The 18,056-nt window shown below is 41.0% G+C and overlaps 1 protein-coding gene across 7 annotated transcripts in view; it reads right to left on the reverse strand.

Annotated features, from left to right (window-relative positions):
- PIEZO2 (piezo type mechanosensitive ion channel component 2) overlaps window positions 1-18,056 on the reverse strand; it is a 588,882-nt gene that overhangs the window by 174,562 nt on the left and 396,264 nt on the right. For all 7 annotated transcript variants that reach the window (XM_088019744.1, XM_028089342.2, XM_088019743.1 and 4 more), the window contains exons 12-17: window positions 15,091-15,239; window positions 11,127-11,357; window positions 7,224-7,347; window positions 5,814-6,097; window positions 4,343-4,491; window positions 2,098-2,271 (exon numbers count right to left, since the gene is read on the reverse strand). In XM_088019744.1, the coding sequence (XP_087875870.1) occupies window positions 2,098-2,271; window positions 4,343-4,491; window positions 5,814-6,097; window positions 7,224-7,347; window positions 11,127-11,357; window positions 15,091-15,239 (1,111 nt within the window). The remainder of the gene's footprint in view (window positions 1-2,097; window positions 2,272-4,342; window positions 4,492-5,813; window positions 6,098-7,223; window positions 7,348-11,126; window positions 11,358-15,090; window positions 15,240-18,056) is intronic.

Genomic DNA, 18,056 nt, shown 5'->3' on the forward strand with positions numbered 1-18,056 from the left:
CTCCTACAAAACTGTGGTCCTGAAAATCTCTATTTTCCTGGAAACTGTAACCTATATCTCTATTTGATTGTGTGACATTAGATTCAAAGACATGATAATAAGAGCAAGGGCAGGAAAAAGCTCCTACATCCTGGAGGAACTTGGCACGAGGAGAAAAATAGAGATCCAAGGGAAGAAAGGCATTTAGAAGAAAAAAAAAATTAAAGGCATCATTAGCAATTGCCAATCATTACATTTCTTTTACAAACATATAAATATACTTTGCTTACCAACAGGTTTTTCTTGATTATTGAATATGACCTTTTGAACAAATGGTGCTGGTTATAATGAAATAAAGCATGTTACCTTATCAGAGTTAAACATCAAATACTAATTTTATCCCCAGCATTCACAAGCAATGTCAAAAAAGTCCTCAAAAATACTTCTACTAATTATTGATAAATCTCATTTTCCTATAAGGGCACTGTGTTTGTAAGCTTTTAATCTTAGGGTGACTTCTTTTGCTAATAAGTTTGCCTAGAAGTAATCTCTCTTAGGGGGCTCCCAGACTTCTAATAACTACCTTATTTTTCCTAATACTTGATTATCACTGAGGGTAGCCACTGACCCCATCTGTGTCCTCTCCCTGGTGGGGTGTTGGGAGGAGACAGGTTTTAGCTGAGCTTGCTTATTGATGGTGCCTTGACAGAATAAGAAATAAATGCCCGATAACTCTGGATTCTACTGGTTGGGAGCCATTCACAGACTGAAAGGCATCTGGAGCATACTCAGAATAAAAAGGAAATGTAAACTCTGGTCCAAAAAACACAAAATGGAAAAGAAATCTGCTGGCCATCAATAAATAGATAGAGATTATAAAATGGTTTTCATCACCAAATAAAAGAGTCTTGGAGTTATCTACGACTCCAGTCCCTAGTATAGAAGAAAACTGAACATTTGGTAGTTCATAAAACTGTGCGTGATGAAATACTACTTCATCTTCTTTTGCTGTGCTCATTGTTTCCCTTGAAAAAGAATTCAGAGCGAGTCAAAAGGACTAAAGGGGATTGTCGGCTGGCACCTGCCCTCCCTCCATACAGCCCTTTGCTTCGTTGGTTGCTTAACAAGGGTTTTTCCAGGAAATGAATCATAAGCTAAATCTGAAGCAAAGAGAGAAATCAGTATGAATGTTCATTAGAAGAATGCTTGAAATTTCCCTGTAAGGGAACCGACTCTGAAATTTGTGATAAAACCATTGTGGTTGCAACACACAGGGGCCTGGAGAGAGACACCTCATCTGTTGCTTGTAAGCATTTTATATATTTATAGATGAGAAGACAACAGAGAGCTGATAAAAGCAAACACTGTCATCACTTTAGTTCCTTACATGATCTGCTGATTAGTAGTAGACTGCACTTTCTATCCTTTTAGTGGAAGTTCATTTCCAAAGTGGAAGGAAAAATTCTGCACATCACATTTTGGTACGCTCTTGCTTCTTCACTGGTTGTTAGCACAACAGAAAACTCATCCTCTGAATCAGCCAGATTTCCTTAATGTTCTAAAAACACATCACGGCCCAGACACAAAATAGCCATCGCCAACTCTCAAGTATTTGCATCTGCGCAGCTAATTTAAATTTACTCACGTGACGATCAAGATCACTTTGCATTAACCAGTCATGAGTCACTATGTATTGTTTCAGAAGCTGTCATAAAATACTCCACATTTTTTTCTCATTTCTTTTTCTTACTCACAGGTGGGTACCCATGGAAAGCTTAAGGTTGAAATTCTAAGGTTAGTTATTGGCTTCCTGCAGGGGCCCAACACTCTCCACAGTAATGACAGTTATCTTTCTAAACTCTAAGGGTCTAATCATGTCACATTTTTTGCTGTATTTATATAGCAGATATATAAATATATGTTTATATATTATATGTATTCTAATATATATCTTATATGTTACATATTATGCTTACCTTATACATTATATTCATATATATGTATTTCTATTACAGAAATATAAATAAAACTAAGTGTAATAAATGAAAAAAAAATGAAGTGGGGAATTAAAGTGGTTGCGCCCAGAGCAAGAGGCTCGTGCTTCTTGCAAGCTCTCACCTGTAGATGGCGCTGTCTTCCTTGCTAGGAATGGACTTCAGGTCTGTGAGCTCCAGAAACCGATCATGGAAGTAGTGAAGGTGTAAAATGCACACCAACAGAAAGGAAGTTGGGATGAATATGCGAGTGAATAGTTCTGCCACGGTAAACTGTTTTAAGCCAAGATCCTCGAGCCTGTGAAACAAAAGAAAATGAAATGAAACAAAAAGCAATTGCCTTTCTTAGGCAATGAGCGCACTTTCTTTTTGCTATAAATCATATCATAGTCCTTCACTGTCCGGTTACACCATTTCTTGCAACCCTCTCTCCCATGCATTTGCTTTGGTTTTTGTCTCCATCAATCCAACTGACCTACTCTTCCAGCGGTCAGTAACAACCTCAATATTGTCAAATTCAGTGGCTGCTTCTCTATCTTTAATTCTGCCTCTAGTCCTTCTTGAAATAATTCTGGTCTTGGTGCCGCCACACTGGCCTGGTTTTTCTCTTCTGTCACTGTCTCCTCCTTTTTTATTGGACCTCCAGATGTGAAATAGCCCCAGACTTCAGTGTTGAGTCTCTTCTCCACTTATTTTTCCCTAGGTTATCTCATAAGTCCCAGGGATTTATACATCATCTTACCACCAAATGACTCAAATGTGCATTTACAACTCAGGCTTCTCCCGTGGACTCTTGTGCCCAAATGTTTACCAGAAGTTGTTGGTTTTTTTTGTTTTTCACAGTTATTTCATATTGTCTTCCAAACACTGTTCTTGGCTTCCTAGTTTTGCTCAGCGACGCTCCTCTCCAGCCCTGCCCCCCACCTGAGTCTTCCCTGGTGCCACCGCCTACCCTATGCTACATTCTGGAATCAGGAACTCTGTCTTTTTCTGCCTTCACATCTCATTCTCACATTTCTGTCGGCCTCCTAGGCATCTCTTGAAGCTGCCCACTTCTGTTACCCGTCTCTGTGCCACCTACTCTAGATGAAACCACCATCATTTCTCACAGGACCCCTGCTGTTGCTGGCTAACCCGCCCTGTGGTTTCTACTCTTGCCCTCTGACAGCACTTTTTTTCAGCCCACCAAGTGTTCCTTAAAGACTTAAAATTTTCACCCAGAATAAAATGCCAACACCACTACCTATGAGCCATGCACATCCTGGGCGCCTGGCTGCATTCTCCACCTCTGCTCCGTCCACTGTCCCCCTTGCTCCTGGCAGCCGAACCGTCCTCTGCTTCCTCGTTCATGCCAAACTCAGTCTTGTCTCACGATCTTCACATTTGCTGCCAGGATGCTTTTCTGCATCTCAGCTCCCAACTTGTACACTTTCCTTAAGCCCTTCAGGTGGAGTTTAAATGGCACCTCCTCAGGGAAGCCTGTCCTGACCACTCTATTTATAGTCTGTATCCCCCACTGTTCACTGCCTCAGCCTCTTGTTTGTGTCCTTCACAGACTTGCCACAATTTGTAATTATTTTTTTTGCACAATTAAGCAGGGTTGTTTTTTGTTTTTTGTTTTGTCTCCTCCACTAGAATGTAAACTCTGCAGTGCTTAGACTCTGTCTGTCTTGCTCCCCGATGTGTCCCCAGGCAGAGTCAGTGTCTGGCACCTGGGAGGCGTTTGATAAATATTTATTAAATAAATGTTAAAGATGTGTCAGCCTAACTACATGGCGAACTTTCCTTTTAAACTTTTCTTTTAGCCACCTCAGTATATTCATTCAGCTCTGTGTAACTCATTTCAGAAGTTTACAGCAGCAAATCCGAAAAGGCTACAGTGCATGCACAGATCTGTCACACGCACATGAACAATTATTTCCTTATCAGTAGTCTTCTAGCACTTTTTCTATGGCATCAAGCACTCCTTAGAATCTTTGCACCAGCTCCATAAATGAAGAGAGGCGGCTGCTTTATATTATAAGCCTATGAATCAACTGAACTGCTGAATGAGCTCAACTTGGAAAGTAGAAGGCCTGACCAGCAAAGGACTAAGCAGGTATTTCACGTGCAGCGGACATTTAAAAACGTTATTTCATTAAAATGGGGTCAAAAATGCACTTTTTGGTCAATATTCATCAAGTACATACTCTACATGTCAAGCCCAGGGCTCGGCAGAGAGACCACAGACTGACCTGTTCTCAAGGAACTTATAGACACTGATGACATCAGTTTTACTAAAACCTCCCCTCCAGATGGCTGAACACCATGCATGCAGCTCTTCATCCTGTTTGTCCCTTTCACAGTCCATTTTACACCAAATTGCTTACTTTTCTTTTTTCAACCCAGTCATATTTTGCCACAGTCCTGGGAAGTTCTCAAACTGATATGTGTAGATAAAGATAAGCACCAGCATGGTGTAAATAACCACAGACATCCAAAAGTACTTTAGAATTCGCCTCCACCACTCGTAGTGCACCTGTGAACCGGATGTTGAAAAACAAAGAAAAAAAGAATTGATTTATAAAAAAAAACTTACAAAAGCACCTCATTTATGCAAGTGTGACAGGTGATGATATTGACAAGTACTCAAAAATCAAATCTATTTCATTTTTTGGTTTTGAGGCTCTGTTCCTCATAGAGTCCACTGGATCTAGATTGGAGTCTCAGTACTGAGAGCTGCTAACTATATCTTGGGGTAAGTCGCGGGACCATTCTGAGCTTCTGTTTCCCCATCTGTAAGTACCTACTTTGAGAGCTGGAAAGAGGATGAAATCATCCTATTCATAAGCTAGTCTATTGGAGGCATTCAAGGAATGATATGGAAGATGTTGCCATCATGGTAGTTATTGTTGGGAGAAAACTGCCTCCGTTTTGAAATTCCAGTATTTAAAAGTATTTCAAAACTTCATCAATTTTGGTTGAGATATTTTTATCTCTACAGGTGAATGAGTGTAGTTGCTTTATTTGTCCTGTTGGTTGCCTGCATGAAGAGTGTCCTGTTGCACTTGTTTCTATCCCTGAGTGACAATTTTTCTAGAAGTTAAGACTGAATTGGTGGAGGGGCGCCTGGGTGGCTCAGTCGTTAAGCGTCTGCCTTCGGCTCAGGTTGTGATCCCGGGGTCCTGGGATTGAGCCCTGCATCGGGCTCCCTGCTCGGCAGGAAGCCTGCTTCTCCCTCTTCCACTCCCCCTGCTTGTGTTCCCTCTCTTGCTGTCTCTCTCTCTCTCTCTCTCTGTCAAATAAATAAATAAATCTTAAAAAAAAAAAGACTGAATTGGTGGAGAGGCTAACTCATTTTAGTAGAATCTTCTATAAATTCTAATGAATAAAATACTAAAGAGTTGATGCATTATGCACATATATGTGTACACGCACACACAGTCTCCTGATTCTAAAGTCTGAAGTACAAGTGAACTGGGAATCAACCCATATTTTAGATTATCTGGCCACTTTTCTTCACTGACTATTCAAAAATGAATTTAATTATACAGGTTTTTTTTTTTATCAAGAAGTTTTGAAAAACTCATGAACTTTTTTGTTTTTTTACTTTTTAAGAGCCCCAAATTTTAAAATAATGAGTAAGCTGAAGACAGTCATTTCCCCTTTTAGGCCTTCTTAATATATAATGTTTGATTTGCATTGATCACTTTAGATAATCTGCTCAGGGGATGACAGTTATTTAGAATCTTGTCAAAGGAAGCTCAATGTATTCCCAGGACAGCTACCAGGATTTAAAACAAAACAAAACAAAACAAAACAAAAAACAAACAAAACAAAACAGGACAATGGTTTACATACCTGATACAAGGCCACACAGAACAGAAACAGCACCATGTAGATGATTTTGTACATCACAATTTTACCCTCGAAGCTGACAAAGAAGAACATTCCTCCGCAGACGTAGATCCAATACTTGATGAACATGGCCACCACCAGATTGCCCAGCACTTTCATGATGTCCTGGTCGTCATCTTCCTCCACTTCCTCTTCCTCTTCCTTCTTTCTCTCTTGCTTCTCTTCCTTGGCTTCCTCTTCCTCCTTCTCTTCGGCCTCTCCTTCCATTTGTATATCTTGCTCATCATCTTCAAAATAGAAGACTGTGCTGTTATACTTAGCTGGTCCCCTGCCTGGAGCCTCACTCTGACTGGGTGTTGTGTGGGGGGCATGGAAGCGCATGTTTCATGTGTTACTCTGTGATTTGAATGATTTCGCACTGTTCCAGTAAACAAGGCAGCATTTATAATGCATCATAATCAAGTTGCATAACCTTCGTGAAATATAGTTTAAAAGATATGAACCTGGTAATATTTTATGCTCATCTTTTACAATACCTGATTTCATTTCCAGGATCCAATGACAGCTTTATGTACTGCAGGATCTAGAAAAGTTAAGTACAGTGCCCCGGACCCCGTCCCCTCCATTCCGTGGTTTTGCTTTCCACCATTTTAGTTACCGAGGTCAACAGCAGTCCGCAAGCAGATGATCCTCCTCCTGACACATGGTCAGAAGGTCCATAACAGTCTAATGCCATGTCACCTGCCTATGTCATTTACCCCATCTCATCGCTGGGCCTTTTCTTATTTCATAGCATCACTAGAAGGCCAAGTACAACACGAGAATATTTTTTGAGAGAGAGTGAGACCACATTCACATAAATTTTATTACCATGTATTATTATAATTCTTCTATCTTATTACTAGTTGTTCATGGATTACTGTGCTTAATTTATAAATTAAACTTTATCATAGGCTTGGAGGTACAGGAAATGACATAGTATCTTTAGGGTTCAGTACTATCTGCAGTGTCAGGCATCCACAGGGGTCTTGGAACGCATCCCCTATGAACAAGGAGTCCCTTGCCCATGACAATAACACAAGTTAAAATGACTATATCAATTTCAAATTCTGATTGTTTCCTGGTTCTGAAAGTGTGACCTTGGATAAACTATTTAACTTCTCTGAACCTGTTTCTTCTTCCCTTAAGTGGGAATCAGTTTTGTGAGGATTGAATGAGAGCTCATTTCTGTAAGCTCCTTGTGAGCTCCCATGTGCGCACTAACTCGGCCCCACTGGAGCCCTGGTTTTGCATCACTCCAGGTTAATGCTCAGCTTTTATCTGCTCTGAAGTATAGAGGCTTTCTGATGTATGTGGGGAGCCCTCTCTCTCTGATTCTGCTGAGCACAAAACTCTCTAGTCACACCAATTTACCTTTTTCTTCATTTTCCTGACTTCCGATTTTGATCTCAGATAAAAGAGCTTCCTTTTCTTGAAGAGCTTTTTGCTCGGTGAGGTGCTGCCTCAGCAGGAGCCAAAAAGTAATGGTGAAAAGTATCTGAAAGTAGAGAATTAGCAGAACAAGAATTAAGCCACCCATTTGAAGTGTAAATTCATTTCAACATATACAATATTTTCTCCACATTTCAGTGGAAACACAATAAATAAGCTTCTCTGTATGAGACAGAGTCGGGTAGCCACTGGATTTCACCTGAAAGTCACTGGCTTTGAAATCCCCTTTGCTGATTTCAAAGACACGAACAAGCATGTCTGAGGGCCAGGAGGTCATTCGGCAGCGTGTGGGGGCCCAGGGAAGGTGTCCCAACAGCCCAAACTACTTCCATCTGGGCCAGAAGTCAGCTTTGGCAACTGGTCTCCCCGGAGGTACTAGTCCTTGCTTTCCTGTCCCGACTGTGACATAAACACAGTTGCAACAGGAAGACATATTTCTTCCATAATACTCGTTGACTCTGCAATGTTCCTTGGGATGAAAAATTCCACAGATGGGAAAAAGAACATTTCATCCCAGAAAACAGAACCCTTTAATATCCCATTCATCTCCCAAAGCTGAAGGAAGAATTGTTCTAAGTGTCCATACTTGTATGTTAAGGTTTTGTGGAGAGCTAGGGGGAAAAAAAAAGCTGATGCTTTTGGGGAGCTCCTTCTTCAGGGGATATAGGACCTGGCACATAGTGGTTGCTTCATACTAGCTTTATGGCAATACAGTTTACCATGCCATACAATTTACCCATTTGGAGTGTGCGACTCAGTGGTTTTTAGTAAAGTCACAAAGTTGTGCGACCAACACCGCGATCAATTGTAGAATATTCTCTTCACCCCACAAGAAGCCCCAGAACAGTCACCCCGTTCCTGCCCACCTCAGCCCTGGCCAACCACTAATTTACTTTCTGTCTCTACAGACTGCCTAATCTGGGCATTTAATGTAAGTAGAATTACTTACTAAACATTCTTTGGCCGGTGGCTTCTTTTATTTGGCATAATGTTTTCAAGGCTTATTCCTGTTGTAGCCTGTGCTGGCCCCTCACTTCTTTTTCTTATTTGGTAACATTCCATTGTATGGACAGACAACATTTCATTTCTCAGTTGATGGGCATTTAGGTTGTTACATTTTTTTGAGGCTATTAAGAATAACACTGCTATGAGCACTCACGCGCAGGTCTTTGCGTGGACATAGGTTTTCAGTTCTCTTGGGTATAATATCTAGGAGTAGAATTGCTGGGTCTTATGGCAATTCTATGTTTAACCTTTGGAGGAACTGACAGACCATTTTCTGAAGTGGCTGCAGCCTTCTCCATGCCCCTCAGCAGTGTATGGGGTTCCAGTTTCTCCACGTCCTCATTAATACTTATTATCGTCTGACTTTTTTTTTTAAAGATTTTATTTATTTATTTGAGAGAGAGTGAGCAGGAGAAAAGGAGCAGGGAGAAGGGGAAGCAGATTCCCCACTGAGCAGGGAGCCTGATGCAGGGCTCGATCCCAGGACCCTGAGATCATGACCTGAACTGAAGGCAGACACTTAACCGACTGAGCCACTCAGGTGCCCCCCATCTACCTTTTTGATTCTAGCCATCCTGGTGAGTGTGAAAGTGGCATTTCACTATGGTTCATAGTAGGATTTTAATAAATATTTGCCAAAGACCTGAAAAAAGTAGGCAAACGAACCAGACAATTTTACTCTAACTGCCCACCTGACAATCCATAAATATCCATTTCTCCTTTGCCTTCAGGATAAACCAGTCCCAATCAGTCCAGGACAACATGTTTAGGGCCTTAAGAAGTCAAGAACCAGAGTGCCTCCATTTCTGAAAACTTGGCATTAAACTTCTGGGAGTCACAACAAATTGAACTATAGCTGCAATTTGGGAAAGAAATCTGTCTCTCTAGTGCATGTCTAAAGAGCTTAGGAATACTCAGGGGCAGAAGGGGCACCTTTCCTGGAAAAGGTGATTTACAACCCAGTTTGGAAGGTGCAGTTGATGTAGTTTGATAGAGTGGGGAACACACTCTAGCAGCTGAAGGATGCTACCGAGGAGCTGAGTCTGGCTCCCCCAGACTGGCCAGACCTCTGAGGACCCAGGACATATTCTTTCTTTCTCTCACTTTCCATCACAGTGACCCATTCAGTACTCTGCAGTGTGTTTAATAATGTACTTTGACAAATGTCACCATGATATTTTATGATCTTAGGTTGTGTTGTTATCCTTGATAAGGCCTTGCATTTTTTTTTAATTCCTGGGTACACTAAAATACAAGTGCAGGCCCTATTTTCTCCAGAATAACACTGTTTTTTTTAAAAAACAAATAATATATTTATTTCCCCAAAAATGTCCCCAACCCCAAGAGCTATTTTTTATTTTATTTATTTATTTGAGAGAGAGAGCAAGAACATGAGCAGGAGGAGGGATAGAGGGAAAGGAAAGGGAGAAGCAGACTCCCCACTGAGCAGGGGGCCTGACATGGGGGGATCCCAGGACCCCGGGATCATGACCTGAGCCGAAGGCAGATGCTTAACCACTGAGCCACCCAGGCACTCCAGAGCTGTTCATTTTAGATTAGACAGGAGGTAGTTAAACCAGTTAGCTGGCATACGTTTCAGATGTCCCACCAATATTCCAAGCCAGGTTGAAATGGATTTGCATAGTCAAAAGATGAGGTTTTGAATTTCTTTTATAAGGAAAAGACTAACTTCCCAGTTTGGGATGTGTGTTTAAGGGGAGAGAAGGAGAGGGAAGAGTGTGAGACAAAAGTGACTTGTTAGCGAAAATATTCTGTGGGACTGTCAGCATCGAGTGGGGTTTGAGAAAGGAAGGAAGTTGCCATGGTCTGTGAACACAGGGGATTATGATCTAATGTCTGTCATTACTATTCACCTGTTAGGAGTTTCTCCTTTACCCCAGTAGCCTTCCTCAAAAAGTCTGTTATGAGAACCAATCCTTGGTATCTACTAGCACCCCATTCACGCCTGGTTGCCTTGGATACGGGGTGTCTGGTAAGGTGTAAAAAAAAGTGCTTGCTCTGGGGAAAGGTGGGTTTCGTGTGCTGTAAATTCATGTCCCTTTCAGAGAGTGATTCTCTGCCTAGAGGAGAAAGGTGTTCAAGGCTCATGGAGTCAGGACACGAGACTGCTTTCACGGTCTTAACAAAATGTCATCAACACAATGGACACGTGTGTTTAGAGTCTGCCACGCTGCCCACAAAATAGAAAGGTTGGGGCATATAATCTTCTGAAATAAAAGCTATTAAAATGGACCATGAAAATAATGAGTACTGAAAGATCATGAACCTTGTTGCTACAAATGAAGGCATATCATATAATCTGAAGAAGGAAAAACAAGAAGGGTCATACTTAATTTTTGCTGCTAACAGTGTTTTTTAAGACATAACTGAAGAAAAAATGTTTTTACTAATAATCAATGATTATCTGTAATAGCAATGCATTCAGCCTGTTTTGAAAACTGAGATCAAAGAAAGTCCTCTAATACTTGGATACATTTTACACTGTATTTTCCTATTTCTCTATCTAATTTCTACTATACTGTAATTGACATTAAAATATAGCAAACTATATTTCTCCTTTCAGTGGAAAGCTTTGTTATTTTAAATAAAATCTAAAAGCATGGTGTGATATTTATTCGTGTTTAAATTATAGAGACCACTAAGCATTATAAATTATTTCTTAGAGTTTTTAATCTATTCATTTTTGTAAAGCACTGAATATTTGGAACCCATGTAAGTAAGTCTGTGCTTGGATATGCTTATTATGATTATTGTGGATTTGTTTCAATGTTTTGTTTTCTTGTTTTCCTATTCACTTACCTTTGAGGCAAGTTCTCCTGGTTCTTTCTTTTCCAAGAATCCTGGGACCTTTTTAATTTCGGGAAGTTCAAAACTCCATATATACTGTAATATCAGCAGCAGATTTCCATAGACGACCATGAAAGGAGAGCTGATCATGGCATATTTTCTTCTGTTGCGAATCATCCAAAGGGTGCATGACCAAATCAACAACACAAATGTCAACCAGCTGTGATACGTGATGCTCCAAGCCTCAAGGAAGAAGGGAAAAGACAACACACAACGGTGATGAGTACAATGTAGTGTTCCCCTGCTCTGTTAACTTAGAAGTTCTCTAAAAAATATTCAATCCAGTGAGAAGAGAGAGTGGTGAAATCACAGACAGACATCCCAACCTGGGGCATAGGGACGAACTGAAGAGAAAAGACTTGATCTTGCCGAGAAGAACATTGTTTTTTAACTTCCCACACGGAATGGAGCCAAGGGCACGGGTGTCTTCTTTCTAATGTTTTTTCCCTTTAGGTATAAAGGTCTTCATCTTCACCCTACTTTACAGTATTAAAAGCAATTTTAAGTGCTTTATCCCTTCTTTTTCCAAACTAGCTTGGGAGTGATTTACGTCACTTAAGAGTGCCAGGTAGGGGCGTCTGGGTGGCTCAGTTGGTTAAGCGTCTGCCTTCGGCTCAGGTCATGATCCCAGAGTCCTGGGATTGAGCCCCACATCGGGGTCCCTGCTCAGCAGGGAGCCTGCTTCTCCCTCTCCCTCTGCCCGGTGCTTCCCCTGCTTGTATACTCTCTCTCTGTCAAAAATAAATAAAATCTTAAAAAAAAAAGAGTGCCAGGTAAATGTGGCCATAGCTGGGCTCCGAAATGGAAGCTGTGGGTATCACTAGAGTAAGCACACAAGTCGGGACTTAGAGATCACTCTGGGATTATCTAAGAAGATGTACACTGTAGAAATGAGAAAGTTTACACAAGGAAGGTGTGTCTTTGGCTTCTGCACACTCCAAACAATAAAACCAAGTTCATTTAAAGGCCAGCCTCAGCTTCTGTCCTGTAAGGGGTAGGACTAAAGAGCCATCAGACTCACTGGACAAATGATACATCTTCTTTCATTCACATGAAATTTACAAAGAATCAGAAATGTATCTCAAAGGGCAGCTACCAGAATAATACAAAAATCAGGCTCAAGACTATTATTAACTTCCAGAAATCCATCTTTTCTTACCATGATCTCTGATACTAAATCTTTGTAAAAAGATGTTTAAAAGCATTTTCTAGATATGTTTGAGGTTAACTGAAATCAATTGTATTCCTGAATATCATGAACTACCAAGAGTTAGTTTGAAAGTCCAAAATGTTTTACAAGTCTATTTTGCTTCTGGAAAATAGATAAGTATTAAGATAAATTGAAGTCAGTATAGAACAAACAGATGTTTCCTCTCAACAATTTGCAAATTTGTCCTAAAGGACAGCTAGCTTTCTAAGTGTTGAATTATTTAAAATTTTTGGATGAAACATATGATAAACAAACATTTTTATATGATAAATATATGATAAACATGGAAATAAAATTGCTTTTATTAAAATTAGTGACTGATAACCATTAGCAAGGCTGAATTATTTTCATGAAAATATGCTTTCTTGGAAATACTGTTTATCAGAAGTTAGGTAACATTAAATGCTTCTACATTTGCATTAAATAGTGTATTTAATGCATTTATCTCAGTATGAAATGCAGATGTGACTGCCATTTTTGTGTGTGACCTAAGAGAATAATCTTCAGAGATATTATAATTCCAGCAGATTGTTTCCCCCCCACACACTATTCTTGGGAAGGTGAGGATGATAGAGGAAGAAAAGCAAGTTATGAGGATTTTTTTAAACCTCTTTCCTTTTTAGTATTTAAGTCACATATGCCTTTCAGTCATGGTAGTTGGGATACTTCTGCATTACGTGCAGTTTCCAGAATGTCTGATAGTGTAGTAAATTTGTACTTTGTAGTTTTGAATAAATACATGTATCATTCTAACAGACTTGGCTCCTCAGGACTGCCCTTTCTGTCTGTGTTTAAAACTCTGCTGCTGTGGGGTGCTTCCACAGAAGTCAGGCACATTAAGAAACATTAATATTAAGCCTCCATTAAAACAATGAAAATGGAACCAGACAAGGGCACATCTTTAATGAAGGATCTGCTCTGTTATGTTGTTTTTACAATAGATTTTTTCTACTAAGTAGCAAAATGTGTTTTTTTTTAAAGCTCTCTTTCTTTACAAAAAAAGACCAAACTAGGGGCACCTGGGTGGCTCAGTCAGTTAAGCATCTGCCTTCAGCTCAGGTCATGATCTCAGGGTCCCCCTGCATCGGGCTCCCTGCTCAGTGGGGAGTCTGCTTCTCCCTCTCCCTTTGCCCTCCCCTCCCCCTTTCTTGTGTGCACACGTACTCTCCCTCTCTCAAATAAATAAATAAAATCTTTAAAAAAAAAACAGACCAAACTTAACTGGCTTAGTTTTAGAAAGAGAGAAGAAAGGTGTATATATACTCTTTTGAGTTCAGAATCAGAATTGTAAATTGCATTTATATTTGGTATCTTAAAATTAGAATTTTGTTACAGTTTAAATTAGAGGTTGATATATCAAAAATGTCAAAAAGTACCAAGAGCACAGAATTAATATTATTTAAAGAATAGAGTTTGCAACACTAAATGAGCCATCTTTAATTTCAAGGAACTTTCTCTTTGCCAGCCCTCTCTCAGATGTGTAGTGTTCCTTACTAGAAGCTGATGTTGACTGAACATACAGGTGCATTTGGAAGACATTTTGAGGGAGTCCCTGGAGAAACTGTGCTTAGGTATTTTCCCCCTAGAGGTATAGAATATTTTCATTTTTTATCATCAAAGTTTTCATGGCATCTCACCATTGGCCACAAAATATGGAAGAGTTTTGTGATTTTTTAAAAGATTTCATTTATTTATTTGACAGAGAGAGAGCCAGAGAGCACAATGGAAGGAAACAGCAGAGGGAGTGGGAGAAGCAGACTCCCCACTGAACAGGGAGCCCAATGTGGGGCTCGATCTCAGGACCCCAGGATTATGACCTGAGCTGAAGGCAGACACTTAACCAACTGAGCCACCCAATATGTAAGAGTTTTGTGTTAGATAAGTGTTAGGCTTCTCAAAAATAAATCAGATTTCCCATGCAAGTTTGTTTTTAAGAAGACTTTCTTTTGTCTTCTATCTCTAGGCCAAAGGACTATTTTTTTGAAGCTATGATGCCAGAGATGCAAGATGTACCTGCAAGTGAGTATGAATATGCATCAACTGAGCACTCACAATCGGAAAAGCTCTTGGGAACTCTATTTAGTTGCTTGATGTTCATCCTGGTAACAATTTATTGCAGCTAAGATGGAGTAAAGTCTCACTCAAATTTAGGGTAAAATGTGAATGTAACTTTCAATGTCTGAAGGAAACAAAAGCAATCTATGTTAATCTTGGACATCTTCAATACCACACAGAGAAACTACCCAATAGATCTTTTATTTTGTTATATTTATTATTATTATTATTATTTTAGAGAGAGAGGGAGGGCAGAGGGAGAGAGAGAATCTTAAGCAGGACCCATGCCCAGCACAGAGCCCAATGCAGGGCTGGATCTTACAACCTTGAGATCACAACCTATGCTGAAATCAAGAGTTGGGTGCTTAACCAGCTGAGCCACCCAGGCACACCCCCAATAGATTCTTTTAAACTGGCAAAAAAGGGAACAGTCTCATTTCACAGGCTAATTTGAGAGAGATGTACTAATATTTAAAAGGAGGTTAAATAGAACAGAACATGATTTTGAAATCTGTAGTAGGAAGATCGGAAGAAGAATAAACATAACCAACCATCCCCACCAAGACACTGGGAAGATTAGATATTTGTGCCAGCCACGAGAGGATGGTGGGGCATCTGTCAAGCACGCTGACTGTCCCCTCTCATACATACCATCATGGCAATGAGGGCACAAATGTAACTTTGTTTCATAATAAACTGAAACACAGAGACCATGGCGTGAACTTTAACACTTCGTTTCTCCTCATGGCTCCTTTCCTCCTCAAATTCTTCCTTCTCATCCTCTTCTTCCTCTTTCTTTTCTAGATAGAGAAATAATTTATATATCTTTATGCTAATACGTAAATTCTGGGTAAATGTCCCCAGCACTGTAGCACATATATAGTTTCAGCAGAGACATTTTTTTTAATATTATTATGTTAGTCACCATACATCACATCATTAGTTTTTGATGTAGTGGTCCATGATTCATTGTTTGCGTATAACACCCAGTGCTCCATTCAATACATGGCCTCTTTAATACCCATCACCGGGCTAACCCATCCCCCCACTCCCCTCCCCTCTAGAATCTTCAATTTGTTTTTCAGAGTCCATCGTCTCTCAGGGTTCGTCTCCCCCTCCGATTTCCCCCCCTTCATTCTTCCCCTCCTGCTATCTTCTTTTTTTTTTTTAACATATTATGTATTATTTGTTTCAGAGGTACAGGTCTGTGATTCAACAGTCCTACACAATTCACAGCGCTCACCATAGCACATACCCTCCCCAATGTCCATCACGCAGCCACCCCATCCCTCCCACCCCACCCCCACTTCAGCAACCCTCAGTTGTTTCCTGAGATTAAGAATTCCTCGTATCAGTGAGGTCATATGATACATGTCTTTCTCTGATTGACTTATTCACTCAGCATAATACCCTCCAGTCCCATCCACGTCATTGCAAATGGCAAGATCTCATTCCTTTTGATGGCTGCATAATATTCCATTGTGTATATACACCACATCTTCTTTATCCATTCATCTGTCGATGGACATCTTGGCTCTTTCCATAGTTTGGCTATTGTGGACATTGCTGCTATAAACATTGGGTGCACGTACCCCTTCGGATCCCTACATTTGTATCTTTGGGGTAAATACCCAGTAGTGCAATTGCTGGATCATATGGTAGCTCTATTTTCAACTGTTTGAGGAACCTCCATACTATTTTCCAGAGTGGCTGCACCAGCTTGCATTCCCACCAACAGTGTAGGAGGGTTCCCCTTTCTCTAGCAGAGACTTTTATTTAAGACTTCAGAGATTATTTCCAACTAACAAAGCCCTCAGAATTCAAACAGATTCACTAAGTGCTGCCTGGTCAGTGTAATGGAATCCTGCCCTTAGAAATCCCAGAAAGAACATCTCAATTTAAGAGAATGTGGAAAGTAGCATGTAATATGGTTCCCAATGACCCTACCTCCTGATGTTCATGCCTTTGGGTAGTCCTCACCCCTTGAGTGTGGGTTGGACCTCTGATGAGCTGCTAACAAATAGGAGGGATGGAATATGATTTCCAAGATTCAGTTTAAAAAGATGGTAGCTTCCACCTTGGCTACTTTCTCTCATTTTCTTACTCATTCTGAGAGAAGCCAGCTGCCATGTTGTAAACTGCCCTAAGAAGAGGTCTGGATGGCAAGTAACTGGTGTCTCTGGCGAGCAGTCAGCAAGAGCTTGAGGCCAGTCAGTAACTACATGGGTGGGTGTGAAAGCAGATTCTCCTCAGGCGAGCCTTCAGATGAGACCACAGCCTAAGCCAGCAGCTTATCTACCACTTCACTGGAGACCCTGAGCCAGAGAAGCCCATCCTAGTCACACCCAATTCCTGCCCCACGGAAACTGTGACAGTAAATGTCTTAAGCCACTAGGTTTGGGAATAATTCATTATTCAGTAATAGATAACTAATACAAACAGTATCTGCAGTATGGATATGGTGAAGGTGCAGAAAACCAACCAAGCAACCAACTGACCAACCACTTTGCCAGTGTGAGCTCGGCAGCCCATGGTTTCCTTTTAGGTCATGCTGAGGCAGAAAAGTCCTACTAAGGATGGAAATATCATGTGAAAAGGAAGAGAAAGTGTGGAGGGCTGAGGGACCAGCAACGGGACAGTACTGGCATAGTGGTGAAGGAAGGATTTCTCCTCAAGATCCCTCCCACAAGGGGCCTCCGCCGGCCGCTTCTGGCAAGTGCTAGAGCCACGGAGCACAAAATCGGACCTTTTAAAAGTTGGCTCGGCGGAGGGACGTCGCTGCAGTGGCTAAGCGGGGGGGTGGAATCCTCCCGGGACAGTGTGGTCTCAGGACCCTTGGGGTCACAGAGAGACCGGGGGTGCCTGAGTGCAGCAGAGCTCCCAGGTATCAGAGCAGGGAAGCCGGCTGCAGAGACGGAGCAGAGTCGCGGGCTCTCAGCTCTGGGTTGCCACAAACTGTGATCTGCGGCCCAGTCGGGGCACGGCTCCCCCAGCAGGGACCCAACAAGCAGCAGATCCGGGGAGACTCCCCTTCCTTCCCGGGGAGGAGCGGTGCAGGAACGCACTGCAGGGAATGGAACATTCTCCAGAATTGATCACATCCTAGGTCACAAATCAGGTCTCAATCGGTACCAAAAGATTGGGATCATTCCCTGCATATTTTCAGACCACAATGCTTTGAAACTAGAACTCAACCACAAGAGGAAAGTCGGAAAGAACTCAAATACATGGAGGCTAAAGAGCATCCTACTAAAGAATGAATGGGTCAACCAAGAAATTAAAGAAGAATTAAAAAAATTCATGGAAACCAATGAAAATGAAAACACAACTGTTCAAAATCTTTGGGATACAGCAAAGGCAGTCCTGAGAGGAAAGTATATAGCAATACAAGCCTTTCTCAAGAAACAAGAAAGGTCTCAAATACACAACCTAACCCTACACCTAAAGGAGCTGGAGAAAGAACAGCAAAGAAAGCCTAAACCCAGCAGGAGAAGAGAAATCATAAAGATCAGAGCAGAAATCAATGAACTAGAAACCAAAAGAACAGTAGAACAGATCAACGAAACTAGGAGCTGGTTCTTTGAAAGAATTAACAAGATTGATAAACCCCTGGCCAG

The sequence above is a fragment of the Eumetopias jubatus genome, unplaced genomic scaffold (genome assembly GCF_037043125.1).
Source record: "Eumetopias jubatus isolate StellerSeaLion01/CBP00866 unplaced genomic scaffold, mEumJub1_p1.0 scaffold_16, whole genome shotgun sequence".
Classification (NCBI taxonomy): domain Eukaryota; kingdom Metazoa; phylum Chordata; class Mammalia; order Carnivora; family Otariidae; genus Eumetopias; species Eumetopias jubatus.